At 39.0% G+C, this 19,470-nt stretch overlaps 1 protein-coding gene across 1 annotated transcript in view; it reads left to right on the top strand.

Annotated features, from left to right (window-relative positions):
- The window catches only part of rasgrf2b (Ras protein-specific guanine nucleotide-releasing factor 2b), a 79,465-nt gene that overhangs the window by 44,875 nt on the left and 15,120 nt on the right, over positions 1–19,470 (top strand). Inside the window, exons 8-18 of the mRNA XM_053610870.1 lie at positions 37–146; positions 318–436; positions 4,527–4,687; positions 6,279–6,345; positions 6,925–7,061; positions 7,956–8,038; positions 8,367–8,615; positions 11,365–11,457; positions 12,612–13,012; positions 15,070–15,195; positions 19,152–19,241. Coding sequence (XP_053466845.1) covers positions 37–146; positions 318–436; positions 4,527–4,687; positions 6,279–6,345; positions 6,925–7,061; positions 7,956–8,038; positions 8,367–8,615; positions 11,365–11,457; positions 12,612–13,012; positions 15,070–15,195; positions 19,152–19,241 — 1,636 coding nt within the window. The remainder of the gene's footprint in view (positions 1–36; positions 147–317; positions 437–4,526; positions 4,688–6,278; positions 6,346–6,924; positions 7,062–7,955; positions 8,039–8,366; positions 8,616–11,364; positions 11,458–12,611; positions 13,013–15,069; positions 15,196–19,151; positions 19,242–19,470) is intronic.

Raw genomic sequence — 19,470 nt, 5'->3', positions numbered from 1 at the left:
AAACGTGCTTATTCTTTTCACACTGTTTTTCTACAGATCCCACGCTATATTATATCTCTACATGAACTCTTGGCTCATACGCCGCACGAGCATGTAGAGCGGAAGAGTCTGGAGTTTGCCAAGTCGAAGCTTGAAGAGCTGTCCAGGTAATGTTTTATAGACATGAAGTTTCTTCAGCCTGTCACTCGAATGAATGCTGAAGAGAAGTTGAGTTTTGATATGTTTACTGATGAGCTGTCTGAATTGAATCTGCATGGCAATGTTCACAGACAGATAGAAGTCAAGACAGTAAAACCTTCGTGTCTTTGTGTGTTCAGGGTCATGCATGATGAGGTGAGTGACACAGAGAACATCCGCAAGAACCTGGCTATCGAGCGCATGATTGTAGAAGGTTGTGACATCCTCCTCGACACCAGTCAGACGTTTGTGAGACAAGGTGAGCTCCGTTCACCAACGAGACCCTGCCGTGAACCTTCACCGAACTTTAAGGCCGGCTCATATCGGAGCTGGTTTGCGTAAAGATTTGAGCAGTCTATGTAAGCCTGAAAAAATCTAGTTAAAAGCTGGGAGTAAAAATGGGTTGTTAAAGTTCTCTGAACAGCTCTTTGTGAGGAATTGGAGTTAATCCTAGGAGTAAATCTTAATCATGAGATACGACAGATGCACTGCTGTAAATCGATCATCCACACCCCATTTCCAAAACGAGGCCCAAACAGTGATAGAAAAGGCATTTATCAGAGACAGACGTGAAACATATTTTGACTCTCATCTACACCAATAAAAAATATTATTAAGCACTGTAAGAGCACCTGAAAAGATCAAAATCTTGAGAGTATTTTTTTTTCAAAGCCAATCAGTCGAGGTCCACGTTAGTGAATCTCCTTACAACTCAGTAGCCCTTTTTCGGAACTACTCAGATCTTCACGAATACCAAATTTGTGTAAATGCTCTTTCGAACAGTTTACGAAAAAACCTGCTCGTATCCAGCTTGATAAATAAGACCCACTGAGAGTGAACTAAGTATGCCTGGTATAGTGAATAAATGTATGTGAAGTTTAAAAAAAAAAAAAAAGAAGATAAAATACAGTGTTAATTATAATAAATGTAGCTCCACTTCCAGAGAGGATCCAATTACAGCTTCAACCTATTTACTGAGGGTGTTTTTGAGATTTAACCATTCTTTGCTGTCTGTTAGAAGAAAGATAGAATAAGATAAATATTGGATTTGCATTCACCCTGAGTGGTCAAGATAAGAAAGCGTTTTTGCCGTGAGATAGTAAAGGTGATTAATGCCTCGTATCCCACCATGTTTTACTGTGAGAAATGTGCTATCGTGTGTGTGTGTGTATATGTCCTGATAACATCCTTTTTGAGCTCCACATCAATTGCAGTACATCAGTTGCACTTCTTTTCAGTTTCAGAGACACTTTTACTTACTCACCCATTTAAGAACAGCTTAAATAATTTTTGTACATTGCACATTATAATCTTAGGGTTCAGTACAGGTACAGTACAAATGTTCTAATTGCTAAAAAATGATATATATATTTTTTTGCCTCGTTTACTCTGAGTGGTTTTATACACACTGAACATGATTGCTCTATGCCCAGAAGAGAACATTGCTTGATGTTTTGCAGGATTTCTTGTAATTTATAACAGATGCTTGTCACAGAAGGGGCTTTTCAGGACAACCAAGCACACCATCTTACGCATCTCCACGTCTCCAAATATGCGCTTACTGGCTCTCTCACAAGCATATGGTCATGGTCCATCTCCACCCACAAATCATGCTCAGTGTAGACATGTTAGTGATTAGAAGTCAGATTCGGAACCCCGCAGGTGCTTCGTTAATGGTCCATGCTATGATCATGGGAAGCTTTTTCAGAATTGGTGAGCTTTCTTATCTTATCTTTCTTCTGTCTTCTCGTTCAAGAGGAACAGGCTTTAGATGGCAGAGACTTTGCAAAAGCACCATCGATCTCTTACCTTCCTGTCCATTTTTCTAGCAACTGACAGGCTGCTTAGGTTTCACCATCAACCACAGTTAAGACCTCAGTGACCGAAAATTCAAAGCACACACGCATACAAATACAGCTCCACTCCACAGCATGTCAGATTCAAACAAGTTTAAAAGACTGACAGATCGTGAGGACCGACAAAGAACTTTATTTCATTTTATTTAGAATGTCCTGTAAATGCCTCGCTGTGACACAGACGCCTGCCTCATCCTCTTCACTGCCCACATACAGGTCCATCAAAGAAGTTATGCACTGTGGTCCGGTTCACTTTGCTAAAACAGTTGGAACCTTCTGATTTCGACTCTGTATGAAAAGTCGTGAAGGTTAGCTTTAGGTTAGCTTTTTCTTACGCCTTCATTTCTATGAAATCCAAAGATATATTCACTTGTTTGAACAAGTGAGCAAAGATGATTGGTTGTGGTATCCATACAAATTGAGATTGTAGTGAGTGCTTGGAAGGTCTTCATGGAAATGTAAGGAGTAAAAAGTATGAGCTTTTTCACAGAATTGTAATTAAGAGTAATTGATTTTCACTTAGACTTTGATGCAGGGAAAATCCCCTTAAGGTCATACTAGTCAAATGCAATTACTCAAAGCCGCAGGCTGTAAGATTTGGGGAATTTTGCCGTCTCTGTTGGAAAAAGCTATCGTGAACTACTCGCTGAATTTTATTTTTATTTATTTATTTATTTTAATCATGTTGGTTATGCTATGTTCTTCAACATTACAAAGTTTAAACTGATGGTACACATGCACAATTCAGGGTAGTGTCCCAAACTACATTCTATGCACTAAGTAGTGTGGCCCAAACTAGAGCATATAATTGTGTGGCAGTCTGGGAAAACTCATCAGAAGTCACTGTGGCAAACCGCCAAAAATGACTGAAAATCAGGTTTTGACCAAGAATTTTTTTTTTCTTTTCTGCCTGTTACATACTTTAACATCTTCTTTATGGAAGCATAAATATATCTCAACAAAATTATGAATTAGAAATGTTTTTAATTAACATTTTAGTCTTGCTTAGGCTCTAGGTTTAAAAAACCTGGCTATAAAAGCAGTTCTAGGCAGGTATGAGATGGATATAGTCATGTTCATTTTTTTAAATTAATTAAATATTAAATCAATAAACAGAAGTTGGTTTTAACAATCAGGGCATTGGTGCTGTAACATATGGTCAGGGGCAGGACATGAGTGTGTATACAAGGTTATATAAGAGTGCTCTTTATTAAGGGTAATCCACAAATTGTTATCAAGGTTCATAGAAGGGTTCAGAACACCAGAAGTCAAAATGAATCCTTAATAGCAATTCAGAAAGAGTCGGAAATATCGGAAATCACGGACCAGGAGATACAGCTTTAGAAACGTATGTAAGGATTTAGATAAAAGCAACAGAAGGGTATAACTAGCTAGTTTAATCGAGGGCAGAACTAAGAACAGGTTCACACATTTAGGGAATAAACCAATGACAAAACAGGACCGAAGCCAAAACAACAGCACATATGAAAATACGGACACACACCGTGATCGCCACGCTGGGAACACCATTCAGTGTAGTCAGAAGGGAATATTCAAATGCAGTTTTCTTCCTGTTCACGTTTGGGAGTAACCAGTTGAAATACATCCAAAAGAGAAACATATTTCAGTTCAGGAAGACCTGTAGTTTTCAGAGCTACTGTATATAGTGGAAAATGTCAGACTTTCACCATGTGAAGGGTTGTCCCACGCTGCCGCATAACTGCCTGCTGCTGCTGTCGTCATCTTTACACCATTAAATGTTATGTGTACTGTTAAGTGTTCAGAGCTCTTATGAACTCATGGTGGATGGATGGGATTTCCCTGTCACCCCTTCATTCATTCATTTTTAGTATTTCTTCTAAGCTACCAGTATTTCTAGAAGATGTTACATATCCTCCTGAGTGGACTGAAGCAGTAGGCGTACAGTATATGTATGTGCGTGACAGTTCGATGACAGCGACTCGTGCTTTGACTAGAATGACTAGATTAATCCATTGCCATAGTTGGTCAATGTCACTGTCGACCACTTTTAGCATCCAAGGAGGATAAAACCATTAACGTTTGCTAGCTAAGGGACATTACGATGAAACAGATGCACATGACTTTGTGCCTGAATGTTTCACCCTGAAAAGAAAGGGAGACAGATCAGCATAACATTGTGACCCATGGTCACAGGTCCAGCACAGGTCCAAGCCTGGTCCCGAAGTGTGTTGACCCAGAGTGCTTCACAAATATTAAAGGATGGATGTAAACGGATAGGTTGCCTTCCCAACCCCCACCCCCCCCCCCCCTTTTTTTTAACACTGGTTATGAAGATAAATATTTTCTAGAAAAACAAATCGTCCTTTATAGGGCTTGGATACAAATGCAGAGTTCAGATAGTGTGTGTTTCTGAGCTTTGTGTTTGGAAGAGCAAACAGAGGATGCATTATTTATTTATTAATTTTACTACCTCATGCTCACTGACTCTCTATCTCTCCTGTTCTGTCTCAGGCTCTTTGATCCAGCTCCCCTCAGTGGAGAGGGGGAAGCTCAGCAAGGTACGACTGGGTTCTCTCTCTCTGAAGAAAGAAGGAGACAGGCAGTGCTTCCTGTTCACCAAGCATTTCCTCATCTGTACCCGTAGCTCAGGAGGCAAGCTGCACCTGCTCAAAGTGAGTCAGACACACATGCCCACACACACACACACACACACACACGTCTCTGTTTCATGTACAGGCTCAACAGTTATGTAAATTTAAACAGCTGTCCAGTGTTCTGCCTGTCCGTTTAGATTTATGTGAATGAAAGGTCAGTTATGATTAGGAAACTTACCTTAGCGTTTAGCATGTTAACCTGTCCGTCTAAAATGGAGCAGCAGTTGCTTGATTATTCTGATTCTCATGTCAGTGATGTAAAACACATATGACAAGCCTCTCCATACATGTTCCCCCCCCCCCCCTCCAGCCCACACTCTCACACAGTCTTATTCTCTTCATCTGTCTTTAGTGAACACACTTCTGCACACAGCCACCATTTCTCCATTTCAAATTTAAATAACACCACAACTGGCAAATCTGCTGTTTCAGCTTTAACTGTGAATTCCGAGATGTTATTATTATGACTGGAGGCAAATGAAACGGCAGTCACAGTGGAGAAAAATAGGAGAGTCTTTGTGGAGCAGAGCTCATTTTAAATTGCTAGGACGTTGAAAATGATAAGCAGTGCTGACCTCTGAAACACTGATAGCACACAAGAGGTTGTTATTTTCTCTAATTGTACAGTAATTGTAGTTTCCCTGTTTTACATTCTGAAACAGTGGCTACACAGTCGGTTGTTTTTGTTTGCAGGACATTTTTAGACCTGTCAGAGTGTGAATTATTTCATTTATATAACTCTTTCAAATGAAGTCACCTGACCATTTGAAACCAACATAGAATCTGGCAAATTCTAATGATAGCTTCTTAAAATACTCTCATTTGGATCAAATATTGTTATGCATCATTTGACATTTAAATTATTAAATGATTTATTATTGGTATGTTATTGTCTCGACTCTATGAATTTCTACATTTATTTATTTATTTATTTATTTCTGTTCAAATTGACACTTCAGCCATGTCATTTTTTTTTTTTGTTGTTGTCTGGTATTTTTCTATATTTTTATGTATTATTATGTCTACCATCTATTTTTATACCTTTGCTTTTTGTAATTACATGTTCTGTGTATGCTATAACAAGGTTGGGAGGTTTTTTTCTGTTACAAGATATAAATAAAAATGATCTGAACAAGAACACTCACATCCAGACCTGGAAAAGTATGACTTTTATTTTTTTATTTTTTTTTTATTTTATTTTTTTGTTTAAAATAGTCTTTTGTCAATGGAATATTATTTTGTCATTAGATTTTCCACTTGTGGTCCAAGTATTGTTTGATATTTACTGTACACTTTTCTGGCCACATGCTTCAGAATCTTTTGAAATTTCTTCACGCTTCCACACTATTAAGGATTTCCTCATGCATTTTTTTTAATCATGCAATTAATAATCTAAAAAAAATTATTTTATTTTTTATTTTTTTAATACAGCCTTTGTATTTAAAAAAAAAAAAAAAAAAAGCCTTGGAAAGTCTGGAATTTTTTCAAGAGGTGATAATATTATTATTCCTCTTACTGATTCATGCTGATCCAATTCCATTGACATATGGACACATGCACATTGAGGGCAGTAATATTCATATTTAATGACATCCTGTAATCATTGCAGCAAGGTGGCGTACTATCCCTGATCGAGTGCACCCTCATCGAGGAACCCGACGCCAATGATGAAGACTGTGAGTCCTCCTTTCGGCCCATTAACTCTCCTCCTCAAACCCACGTGGCTTGATGACACAAAGCTGCTAATACATTCCATATTTTGTCACAGGTTAATTAACTGCCAAAAGCAGGTCTAAAGATGGAGCTCAAAGTAGCGCTTGTAAATGTCACATGGATCAATGCTATCATCATGCAGATCCATTAGCTCCTCTGAAGGTCGGGCTGGAATGCACATTTGAATGCTTTATGACCATCCAGTGATGTTCCTGTCATAGTTAATGAGAATAATTTCATAGAGTTCATTAGGTGGATGCCATTGTTTGTCCAGTAGGTTGGCAAAGATATGCTTGTGGTTCATTTGGAGATTCAAAGTAGCCAAAATAATTTGGATGCCTGAGTAAACTAGAAGCTTTACAATGACTTATATGGCTTATATTTGTAAAGAAGCTTCAAGTGGTCATCAGTATAATGTAATTTTATATACATGAAACATTCTTGCAATACAAAATTTACACAAATGGATCCTATTTGAGTCAATTGCCTGTGTGGCATTGAATGGATATCCATATGTGAGCTGGTGTGTGTTTGACTCTTAGCTAAGACCTCAGGGCAGGTGTTTGGCCATCTGGACTTTAAGATCGTGGTGGAACCTGCAGACACTCCTGCATTTACAGTGGTGCTTCTGGCTCCATCACGCCAGGAGAAGGCAGCCTGGACCAGCGACATCAGCCAGGTAAAAGAGCTGAGTGAAAAATTCTATACTTAACCGGTTATATTTGCTTTTTATCTATTCAGCACTTAGTAATAACTTATTCATGGTTATGCAACACTTCAGCTATACCTATTATTTAATACTTATTTAGCACTTCTCAGTTCCAACAATGAGGCAAATTGCGTAAGTTTGAGCAGGGAAATCATAAAATAATGCCCGTAAAACTGAAACTGTGAACGAATTATGCAATTGTATTATCATCTGCACTGCAATAAGGCAGAAGGCAGCAACTGCTCTTAGAATGAAACTGAGAAAATTGCTGTTTTAGGTATAACTGGGTTGAGATCTGCTGACTGTTCAAGACTATAGCATAATGATATTACATCATTTTCATCCTCATCAAACCATTCAGTCTAACCTCTTGCACTATTGATTGGGGCGGAGTCATCCTGGAGGCGACCACTCCCATCAGGGTAGAAATCTTTCATCATAGGATAAAGCTGATCGGTCAGATTGGCACTCGTCTGTACTCGAAATCATTAACTGTAGAGTTGTTGAAGGGATAATGGTAAGGTTTTAATCAATTATAATGACGAAATGCCATGGCAAAAACAAGAAGATCCTGCCTTTAGCCTTAGAAAGGCAGTAATGTCAGCCAAACTTCAATGCACTGCAGGCAAAAGTAATCCTCAGAATAAAACCGAAAAAGTTTTAGTGTAAATTTCACATATGCCACAGAGAGATGACTTTATTGGAGACGCTCACTGGGGTTCACTGGCTCATTGTGTTCTCTGCCCCTGTGTAAATTTAATTAAACACCGAGTTATCTTATAATGTCACTTTGTTTAATGACTTCAGCCCAGTGTAGTACAAAGTAGTAAAGTTTTCTTCTTGTACCTTTTGTGTGACGTGCAGTGTATTGATAATATCCGCTGTAATGGCCTGATGACCAGTGTGTTTGAAGAGAACTCCAAAGTTACTGTGCCGCACATGATCAAGTAAGGCACGATATGTGTTTTCAGTCTTGTACATGTTATTTGTCTGTGTGTGTATGTGTGTATTAGTGTATTCGTGTGTGCTGCCTGCTTTTAGGCACTTGTCCTGCCCCTGCCTTTGTGGCGTTTCTGTGTATTTACTTTCAGCTGATCATTATCACTGTGTGTGTGTTTCTGAATGTCAGTCCTTAGTGAAAATGTTTCCGCCTCCCATTAAATTCATGAACTAATTACATGTAACTCCAACACCACATTTTTCCCATTTCATCGCATCTCCGAGTACACGCTGGCTTTGGCTCATGAGGCTGCTTTGATGTATGCTCTTCATCAGATCTGATGCGCGTCTCCATAAAGACGATGTTGACATTTGCTTCAGCAAGACGCTCAACTCCTGCAAGGTTCCCCAGATCCGCTATGCCAGCGTTGAGCGGCTGCTGGAGAGGCTGACAGACCTGCGCTTCCTATCTATCGACTTCCTTAACACCTTCCTGCACACCTATCGCATCTTTACCTCCGCTGCTGTGGTCATGGACAAGCTGGCGGACATCTATAAGAAGCCCTTCACCTCCATTCCAGTCAGGTGATTTAGTCTGACAGCAGATTGGCTTATACAAGCAGAAGATCCCGACTGCTTACTTTTGCTTTTCTTTTTTTTCTTTTTTTTTTCTTTTCTTCTGGAGTAGAGGGAAGAGGCTGTACAGCTTTTGATTAACAGCAGGAAGCACACTTGAGGTCATAAATTTACATACTTATGTTCATAATTTTTAAAACAGGGATCATAAAAATTGCGTTTTTTTTGTTTTATTTAGTTCTGCCCTTAATAAGCGATTTCAAATGTTTACATATAGTCCATGAGACACAATAATAACTCAATTTACACAAATGAACCAGTTCATAAGTTTACACACACTTGATTATTAATCCTGTGTGTCGTTACCTGGATGATCAACGACTGTGTTTATGTTTTGTGATAGTTGTTCATGAGTCCCTTGTTTGTCCTGAGCAGTTAAACTGCCCACTGTTCTTCAGAAAAATCCTCCAGGTCCTGCACATTCTTTACTTAGTTTATTCATTATTTATATATATATATATTTTTACTTTAGTACTGCCCTTCAGAAGGTAAATAAGATATTTACATGTTTTGCAGAAGACAAAATAATAACAGTTTACATTGATCATCCTGTATAAAAGTTTGCACCAAGTTTATAACAAGTTCATCGGGTTGCCTTCTTGAGCATCAGTGAATGTTTGCACCTTATGTAATAGTCGTATACGAGTCCCTCAGTCGTCCTCAGTGTCAAAAGATGGATCTCAACATCATATAGCCGCTGTCGGAAAGGGGTCAAATATGCAGAAGATGCTGGAAAAGTAAAGAATGTGCAGGACCTGGAGGATTTCTCTGAAGAACAGTGGGCAATTTAACTGCTCAGGACAAACAAGGGACTCGTGAACAAATATCACAAAACATAAACACAGTCGCTGATCATCCAGGTAACAGCACACGGTATTAAGACTCGAGGATATGTAAACTTTTGAACTGGTTAATTTGTGTAATTTCAGTTATTATTGTGTCTTGTGGACTCTATGTAAACGTCTGTTATGTGAAATAGCTGATTCAGGGCAGAGCTAAATAAAAAACAACATGCAATTTTTATGATCCCTCCTTATTATGAACATTTGGCAGATTCTACAAGGTGTACGTAAACTTCTGACCTCGACTGAAGGAAAATTACTGATGGATTCAAATCAGTTACGGATAGAATGTATATTGTGCTGGAAAAAAATCACACTGAAATACACTGGTACAGCTGGTATATCAGATGATTTAGTACTATTGCACAAGCAAGAGTCATGCTGTACTGAATATCAGCATGGCTGTGATTCGGCCATAGGTCACAGCTGGATATAGAGCCTTGCGTGTTGCCATGCAACATACAGACCGACTGATAGCCTGTAGTAAGTGTAGTAACAGTTTCAATCTTGCAAACTATTGCTTGAATTGGATTTTTCTGTAGCGAACACAGACAAGTGGAGGGATACACGCAGTAACATGTACCGGTGCAGTTACACTAAATAGTAACACAATGCTTGTCCGATCAAATTAGTTTACTGGAGCTTTCTGTCGTATAAATATATGCTAAAGAATTTTAAACACGGTAGGCCAGGTTTGTTCAGTAACAAACACACAAAGAAGTGTGTAGAAGTGTGAAGTGACAATGCTTTGCATCAAGTCTCCCTTAATTAACATTATTAACTGCATTCGTTAACAAAAACAAACCATACACTTCAGAACGGATCAATTACCAAGTAAATTAACAAATGTATTAAAATAGTAATGAAATATGAAATCCACTCGCTTTGGCTGATGTTTATTCAACGCGAAACTAAAATTGAAATGAATAAATGTTATGAAATGTTCATAAACTCACTAAACATAAATTATTCGAAGCTAAACAATGTTAATTAAGCGAATATTAAATGAAAGTACTTGGTATTTCACGACGTTCGATAAACTACTGAAGGCTGAAAACAGTTTATTGTTTTAAAGTCATCTAAGACATTAACCAAACAAATAATTGACTAATTACTCTTTTTATATTGTGTAATAGTGTTTGTAGCACGTAATGCTCTGCTTGAAAGTATCTGTTATAGAAGTTGTATGTAAACGCTACTAAAATGTACTATACAAAAAAAAAAACAAGAACTTTATTCTAGTATGAAGCTTTCATACGGTTTCCATTCTGATTTAAGGCACCAGTGCATTATCTATCCCTGTTCTCTATTTCCTCTGTTTAGTTGATGACTGGGAAGACTAAAAACTGTTCATGAAAATCCCTGTCTGATCTCAGTTGTCATTTGTGCAGTGTTTTGTTGTTTGTTCCATTCCATACAATGTTGTTTTCAGTGTGGAAGTTCACTGTTATTATAACCTCACTTCATATAAATAGGCTATTTCACACTTACAGTAATACAGTTGGGTGAATCTGTGCGAATCAGTTTTTACGTCATTACACATCGAACGTTATATACTTCGTAAAACCATCAGAACCTCTACCAGCCTCACCAAATTCATTATCGTCACATGGATAAGGAATTAGGCAATATAAACTCTTTCTTAGTTTACGATTTTGACACTACTGGGAAAATCTGACAAAGAACTAATAATTCTGCTCATTGCTACAATTCTTGATAAAGCTTTTCATTTAAAGTTTTTTTTTTTTTTTGTATATTTTAAAGATTACAGTTTGATATTAGGTTGTCATTTGTGCAATGTTTTGTTGTTGTGTGTCATGTCCCTCATTGCCCTCTCATAATCTGCTGTCATACAGGATCCAGTATCCCTCATTCGATCGCTTGTCTATCACATCCTTCTGTCCAGATTACAGCTTGAAGATGAGGAAGATAGCCATGGACCAATCAAAGTAACATATCATATAGCACCACTCTCTCTCTCTCTCTCTCTCTCTCTCTCTCTCTCTCTCTCTCTCTCTCTTTCTCTTTCTCTCTGTAGCCTGCTTTTACTACAATCCAATGATAGATAGAAGTTATACAAGAAGTATGATGGTGATTGCAGTTGTATTTCACTGATTGTGAAGTTGTAAGGTCAGTCACCTATTAATGCAGCACAGCTGGAGAGCAAAGCTTACACATCTGTCTCGGCTACATGGGAATAGCAGATGACCTGCAGACATCATCTGCAAGTAAAGTTTTACATGAAACAAGAAATGCCCTCTCCAGAATGCTATCAGCAAACCAGTCATTACTACCGAGGATAGTATTTTTTACAACCGAATATCAACAACGATCGGCTGATTGGTTTACACGCTAAATGAAAAATGAGTAAAATCCCATGACACGCTGTCATATTACAATAATTTAAAAAAATAGTAAAATGAACATGGAAGTATTCTGAAACTGCAAAGCCATGCAGTCTGCTACATAGGAACTGTAATTGTACTGAATTTGCAAGAAAGTTGTAATGCATGAAATCTGCAACGGTTTCATTGTATGATATCATGCATTGGGATTATTTCTATGAGTGTATGAGTTTAGCAGTTTCATGAAAAGGTTTTAAAGAGCAACTCTTAGCTGAGAACTTTTAGTGTCACTTAGTGTTAGATCATTTTTGTAAATATGGCCGCTGGTTAGTGTCTGTAGCCTGTTCTTTCTATTATCTTATGGCCTATCGTTTCAATCATGTGTGCTTTTATTACTTTCATAAAATAAACTCCTCAGCAATCCCTGAGATTTAGAAGGCCTTTTTAATATCTTTAAATCACACAATCGATGATGATTTTTCGCTGAAAATGTCTTCGCTTAATCCATGTCTGCCAGACAGTCCTCTTGTTTTTCAGCACCATGATCCTTATTTCTTTTCATTTTACCCAGTCCTATTGTGTTTTTTTTGGGTTTTTTAAAAAAAGATAACACATTATGTCTGGACACAAACGCACCTCATCCATCTTTCATCTCTGTTCTTCAGTCAAAGATGAATAAATGTTTGCTCGCTATTGGAAAATCTGTCCGGAAGCATGCTGTCTACCTCACGCTGTCACATATGTTCTCCCAAACCCAGGTCCCTGGAGCTTTTCTTCGCTACCAACCAGAACAACCGCTCCAGCAGCACGGGCAGTGAGCATCCAAACGAGAAATCTCCTCGCCTGCGCCGGAAATTCTCCTCGCCTCCTCCTCTCTCCATCCCCTCACGCACGTCCTCTCCTGTGCGAGCCCGTAAGCTCTCCCTCAACTCTCCGCTCGGCTTCAGGGTGGCTGCACTGGACCTCTCCATCCCTATCTCCTCCTCCGCCACCAACAGCCCCACCTCAGCTAACCCCTGCATCTCGCCTCCTCCCTCCTCCAACATCAAGTCTCCTCAGGATCCTTCACCTGAGCAGAGTCCTGGCGCCAATGATGACGGTGCAGACACACCACGCATCGACGCGCTCTCTGGAAAACTGCGCCGTAGCATTCGGAGGGGTAAGATTGCCTCTTTGCTACTTGTCCAGAGGGAAGGATACGGTCAGGTGATGGAAGGTCTGTATTTTAATAAAGTCTCAAGCATATAACACATCAAATCATACATTCTCTGGAATCTAACGGATTCAAGAGATTTAATGCTATAATCGAGAGCCAGTATAAAGTCTACGTCTCAGAGGGTTTGCATCCATAAAAGCACACAAGAAGACCGAAAATGCATTTATTGTAAGTTATGTCAGCCTGTGGGTTATTTCTAATCGATGTGAAAGCTACAACAGAATACTAAACATATATCATGATGCCCCTGGCACACGTTTGCTTCTTTAAGGAGAATGAGATGAATCAAATTTATTAGATACACCCCCCCCCCCCCCAAACCACATCTCTTTATAATGTACTCATTCTAATCTGACCAATTTTTCCTATACATTTCCCACCATAAATGTTCCCATTAATAGTGGAAAAAATGATTATTATGTTTATTGTTGCAACAACATTTAATGGGTAAAGAACCATGGACTGGAAAGTTCTTTACAGAACCAAAAATGGCCCTTTAGGGAACCAAAAATGATTCTTCTAAGAACCTTTTCTGGCACCGTTATTTATTTATTTTGCCAAAAGGGAAGGGTTCCCCTTGGCTGTAGTATGACCTAAACATCTTCACATCGGAGAAAACAAAGCACTTTTAAAGCCACAAGTAATGCCAAGATAAAGTTGCTAACTTAATGTTTTTCTTTCCCCTGAAGCACGGTTCCTTTTATGTGATACGGAATCCTGCATCTTTAATAGCTTTTCGAAACGAGCACAGTTCAGTCTGAAGGCCAAATCCTAAAAACGACATTTTCCTTTATATATATATATCAACAACTCCTTGTAAACCACAGGAGCGAGTAGTGTGCAAGCGCTCTGCTAATGCGAAACAGAATTTCCTAAGCTGTTTGCTTAACGAAGTACTCCGCATTAAGGCTTTTCTGTTGCCTGCTGGTTGTAAAAGTTCAGTATGGTGTATCAGCCATTTGTCCTTTATTACACAAATGGAAATGTCATGTCCTATAGTTCTCAGCTTTGTCAGCACATTGATATGTTGATAATTGCTCTCCGAGTTTGTTTTGCCTGCAAAGTCTGGGCCGTTCTTACCCCTCGTGCGGTCTCCTGCAGAGTTCCCAAACTCAACCCAGCTAACAGCGTTCAGTTTCTGCTTTACAAATTGCAATAATGGCCCCGTGTTTTTGTTGTATTTATTGTATCTATTGTCTGCGACAGGGAGACGGGTGTTATCGCACACCATTAGCACTAAGGCATGGCTTTTGCACAACATCTGAGAATTCATGGGATGTCTTGCTGATCTATCGTCCTCATTTCCCAGTTCATTGAGTTGTTTGGTTTTTTTTTTAGCTGCAGAGCAACTTTCCAATAACCTGCAGTTTCCTTTTAACTGTGTTCTGATTGTGTGTTTTGTCACCTGTGGAAATGGAAGTGGGGAAATTGGTTTTGTGCGTATCAAAGTGTGGAAAAAGATACTGATACTGATAAACCAATTTGGCACACATCAGCAGTAAATCTGTTGTGTAAATCTTTAGTAGAATTGGTTCTGTTGTTCTGTTGTTTCCTTTTTTTGTTGTTGTTGTTGAGATTTTTTATTTGATGTCTAGCTTTTTGCCAGTTGTGGTGAGATGCCACTGTGTCAGGTTTGTTCAATCACAGGAGCACATAGATGCCACAGTGACATATAGATGGTCCAGAAGCAAAATCAGAACTTCGTACTGTATAGTCACTCAAAATACAGGAGCCATATGAGGCTTCTATTTTTAGAGTGAGATCTTCGTGAAGATAATGTCAATGCGGGTCTAAACTCTGATCTTCATCTCACCTTGTTTCCTTGTCTGCCTCCAATTTACTCTGCACCTGTCACACATGCAGTCAGATTCCTCCACGTACATTAAAAAAACTAAATAGATACATAAATAAAAGATTTATACAATTTTGTTACACAACATAATTGGTTTGCTTTCCGATGTTATGAGGGAAAGTATAAAGGGGTTTCCTTCTGCCACCAGCTGTCCTAGAATCAGCTTCAATGGAGAAGTTCATTCCTGAGTCACCACAAGGCAGTGAAGCTGGAGATCTCTCGCCCTGCAGGTCGCCGTCTACACCACGACACATGCGCTTCAGAGGTCCTGGAGGTAACACACTGAATTTTCTGTGTGTGTGTGTCTCCAAAGTTCAAATGTTTGAATTAAAACTTTGTAACGCATCCCCGCGTCTCCGGGGTTGGGGGTTCGAACCCCGACCTCTGACCTCTGTGTGTGGGGTTGTCATGTTCTCCTTTCGGGGGTTTCCTCCAGGTACTCCGGTTTCCTCCCCCAATCCAAAGACATGCAGGGTAGGCTGATTGGCATTTCCAGATTGTTCGTAATGCGTGAATGTGTGTGTGATTGTGCCTCACGATGGGTTGGCACCCCGTCCCCTGTCTTGTGACCCGAGATCCCTGGGATAGACTTCAGGCTCCCCCGTGACCCTGTGTAGGATAAGTGGTCCAGAAAATGGAGAGATGGATGATCATAATGAAGAGAAACACAACTCTGTGTAATTTGTCTGAAATGATATTTTTCAAATGAAATGTGATTGTGCCCTGCGATGGACTGGCACCCTGTCCAGGGTGTACCCCGCCTTGTGCCCGATGCTCCCTGGGATAGGCTCCAGGTTCCCCGTGACCCTGAAAAGGATAAGCAGTATAGAAGATGGATGGAAATGAAAAGCCTTAAGTTTTAAAATATCTTACATTGTTAGTTGCTAGGTCTTAGATTTCAGGCTTTTTAGGTCATTCATATCCCAGTGTTTCCACTATGAGCTGACAAAGCAGAACGATACAGTTTATTATCTGTTTCTAAGCGAGAGCAACCAGCTTGACATGTGTTTAAACTGAGATTTACTTGATTCTACACAAAGTTAGTTATGACGTGGTAAAGTGACAAGTCCAATTAGCTAACATCCTACAATTCTCTACTTCTAAATTTCAGCCATTACCTGCATTTGGTTTCCAGTTAACTCTGTTTGTTTGTCATGCAAGGATGGAAGCTTGGTTTCTTTTTTTTTTTCCCCTGAGTATCATTATGATATAATTCTTGAATTCATTTTCTCACTGTAAATTATAGTTGAATGCAAAGGTTTGTACACACTTGGAGTCAGAGTCTCCAGCCTCCAGTTTTGTTGGCTGTTCTTCTTTCTGTATCTGTCGTACTAAGATTTAAACTGTCTTTTTAAAGTTGCACATAGGTCTGGAGAACAATATAGTCCTGAAAAAAAAATTACCTTCCAAATTGCATTTGTTAAATTTGATATATTTGTTAAATATGTTTTGGGGTATTGTCTTGTTGCAGGATACACCATTTTATATTTAACATTTCAGCAGACCTAACATGAGGGTATGCTGCTAGCAGTTATCACTCAAAAATATGCAGAAACTTATGCAAAACTCTCTGATATTAACTGACACCCTGGAAAGCCCAGTCCCTTTCTCCCAGTCATGTCCCAGTCATGTCTCATCTCGATTTTCCCTTTCTGTCAGTGTAAATGGAGAACGTTTTGAGTTCATTAATGGGAAATAACATCCATTAGTGTGTGTTTTATTTAGCTAACATTAGACAAGTATGTAGTTAACACCAGTTACTGTAACTATATTTACAGTCCCCTCTGAAACTATTGGAACGGCAAGTCCAATTCATTTATTTGTGCTATACTACCAAGACATTTGGGTTTGAGATCAATATATGGATACGAGATGAGAGTTTAGTATTTCAACATTGATTTCCTGGTATTTACATCTAGACGTGTTAAACAACATAAAACATTTTGGTTTTGTATCAGACCACCCAATTTTTAGGTGAGCAAAAGTATAAGAACATATATTTATATAACATATACAACACACACACACACTTCATATGTCTTGAAGTAAATGAAAGTAAATAAGACTTAATATTTGGTTTCATATCCCTTGCTTGCAATAAGCGCATCAATCCTGTGACTCATTGACATCATCAAATTGTCGGTTTCTTTTTCCAGGCTTTTACTGCAGCCTCTTTCAGTTGTTGTTTCTTTCGGGAGGTGAAACGCTTCTCAGTTGGGTTAAGGTCTGGTGATTGACTTGGCCAGTCTAAAACGTTCCACTTTTCCCCCCTGATAAAGTCCTTTGTTGTGTTGGCAGTGTGTTTGGGATCATCTGTAAACTTCTGAATTCATTCTACAGCTACCACCATGAGTTACGTCATCAATGAAGATTAGTAAGTCTGTTCCAGAAGCAGCCATGTAAGCCCAAACAATGAAACTACCTTCACCATTCTTGGCTGATGAGCTTGTATGTTTTGTATTATGAGCAGATCCTTTCTTTCTCCACACTTTGGCCTTTCCATTATTTTGATAGAGGTTAATTTTGGTTTCAGAACTTTTGTGGCTCATCTCTGTATTTCTTTGTGAATTCCAATCTGGATTTCTGATTCTTACTGCTGATGAGTGGTTTGCATCTTGAAGGTATATCTCTATATTTTCCCACTTGACATCTTCTTCGAATGGTGGATTGTGATACCTTCACCTCCTGCCCTGTGGAGGTTGTTGGTGATGTCCCTAACTGCTGTTTTTGGGTTTTTCTTCACAGTTCTCACATTTCGGTCATTAGGTGTTGTTGTTTTGCTTGGCTGACTGTTCCGTGTCTGGTTGTTGGTACACTAGTGGTTTATTTCTTTTTCAGGACATTCCAGATTGTTATGTTGGCTATGCTCAATGCTTGCGCAACGGCTCTTATAGATTTTCCGTCTTTTCTCAGCCTCAAAATGGCCTACTTCTCTCCCATAGACAGCTCTCTGCTCTTCATGTTAGTTTGTCCTTTTTAACAACAGATGTAGTTTTCACAGGCAAACCTAGGGTTAAAACCAAGTGTAGACATTCAGAGCTATTAATCCTTTAAGCAATCAATTTAACAGGCAACACCTGGACAGCAAGAAACACCTATCAGGCACATGTTGCAATATTCTTTTTTTTTTTATCACTTTTGATCACTAGATGTAAATATGGAAGTATGAAAGCTGAAATTCTGATATCGTCTGATATTCATCTTTTGATCTCGAACCCAAATGTCTTCAATGTATAGTGAAAACAATAGAATTTGCCGTGCTATTCCAATACTTTTGGAGGGGACTGTATTAGGCATGCCAAGAGAAGGTTTCGGCCAAACATAGTCAAAAACAAAGAGGCACTTTTTTGGCCTAAAGAGGGGATAAAAGATTGAATAGGCCTACAATGAAGTGTAAAATCCAACACTTTACAAATCATTTTAATTGTAATGATCCCTCTCTCCAGGTTGGGGTACAATATTTGGACTGAGCAGCATGCTCATAGTTACATGATCAATGCTAATCACCATGAGCTGCAATATATTTATTGTACCTACCAAATTAAACGTTTTTTCAAATGTCAGTAGGAATAAGGTTTATTTTCTTTTCATGGTCGTTTAACCTTCTTGCCTGCTGGGCAACTGTAAATTAAAAACTAATAGCCTGAACATGAAATCTGCTTGTTCTGGGCACCCGGGCTGCTGTTTTATCCACTTCCTAATCGTTAATAGTAAAATGTAAGCCCATGAAATCAGTTCCTATGCATGTGCTGTTCAGAGTTCCTGTTGCTTAATTCCCCTGATACATATTTATGGTTGGCATGGCTCAGCACAGGGCATTACTCAACGTATGCTGTTCTGATAATGCCCAATATTTCACATTAATGCACTTTATTTCTCCACTTGGCCTTTGCTGTATTTCTTCACACGAACTGTGCAGAGAAATTTCCACTGTCAAGCCATTTCCATATGGTCACTCACCCACACCTGGTTAACCTAGAGAGGAAAATTTCCCAAGATGCCTCTTATCCCGTATTCATTTATGTATACGCTTGGCAACCCTGACAGTCCGACAGATTCTGCTGTAGTCAAGGAGATCTGTAAAATAAATATGTCAAATATGTCAAATAAACCTTGTGTGTGGTTTATTTTACATATTACCCCCCTGAACCATTCCTTTAACATGTAAGCTGTCTTCCTTATGTCATTGGTGTGTTTTTCTGTACGTTGATGTATGTTTTCTCCCCACAGTCCCAGCAGTAGAGAACTCGCGCTGTTCAGTGTCTCCAGCTTCAGCCTTCGCTATTGCAACGGCCGCCGCTGGCCACAGCAGCCCTCCAGGTACGTGGACATCACAAGCAACAATACAACAATAAGTTATGTAAAAAATAGGTATTTTCAACATGTAGAAGAGACCTAATGGGGCTTTTTTATATAGAATAAATTGTTTTTGTAAATTTGGTCACAAAAGCTGCACTGGGTTTAAACAGTGTGATTACACCTGCCTTTTGAGGTTATTATCCCAGATGATCCCAACGACATCTTGGCACGATTCTATATCAGACATTAT

Source organism: Ictalurus furcatus, chromosome 22 (genome assembly GCF_023375685.1).
Source record: "Ictalurus furcatus strain D&B chromosome 22, Billie_1.0, whole genome shotgun sequence".
Taxonomy (NCBI): domain Eukaryota; kingdom Metazoa; phylum Chordata; class Actinopteri; order Siluriformes; family Ictaluridae; genus Ictalurus; species Ictalurus furcatus.
The sequence above is the reverse complement of the archived record's forward strand: the minus strand, read 5'-3'. Positions and strand labels throughout refer to the sequence as shown.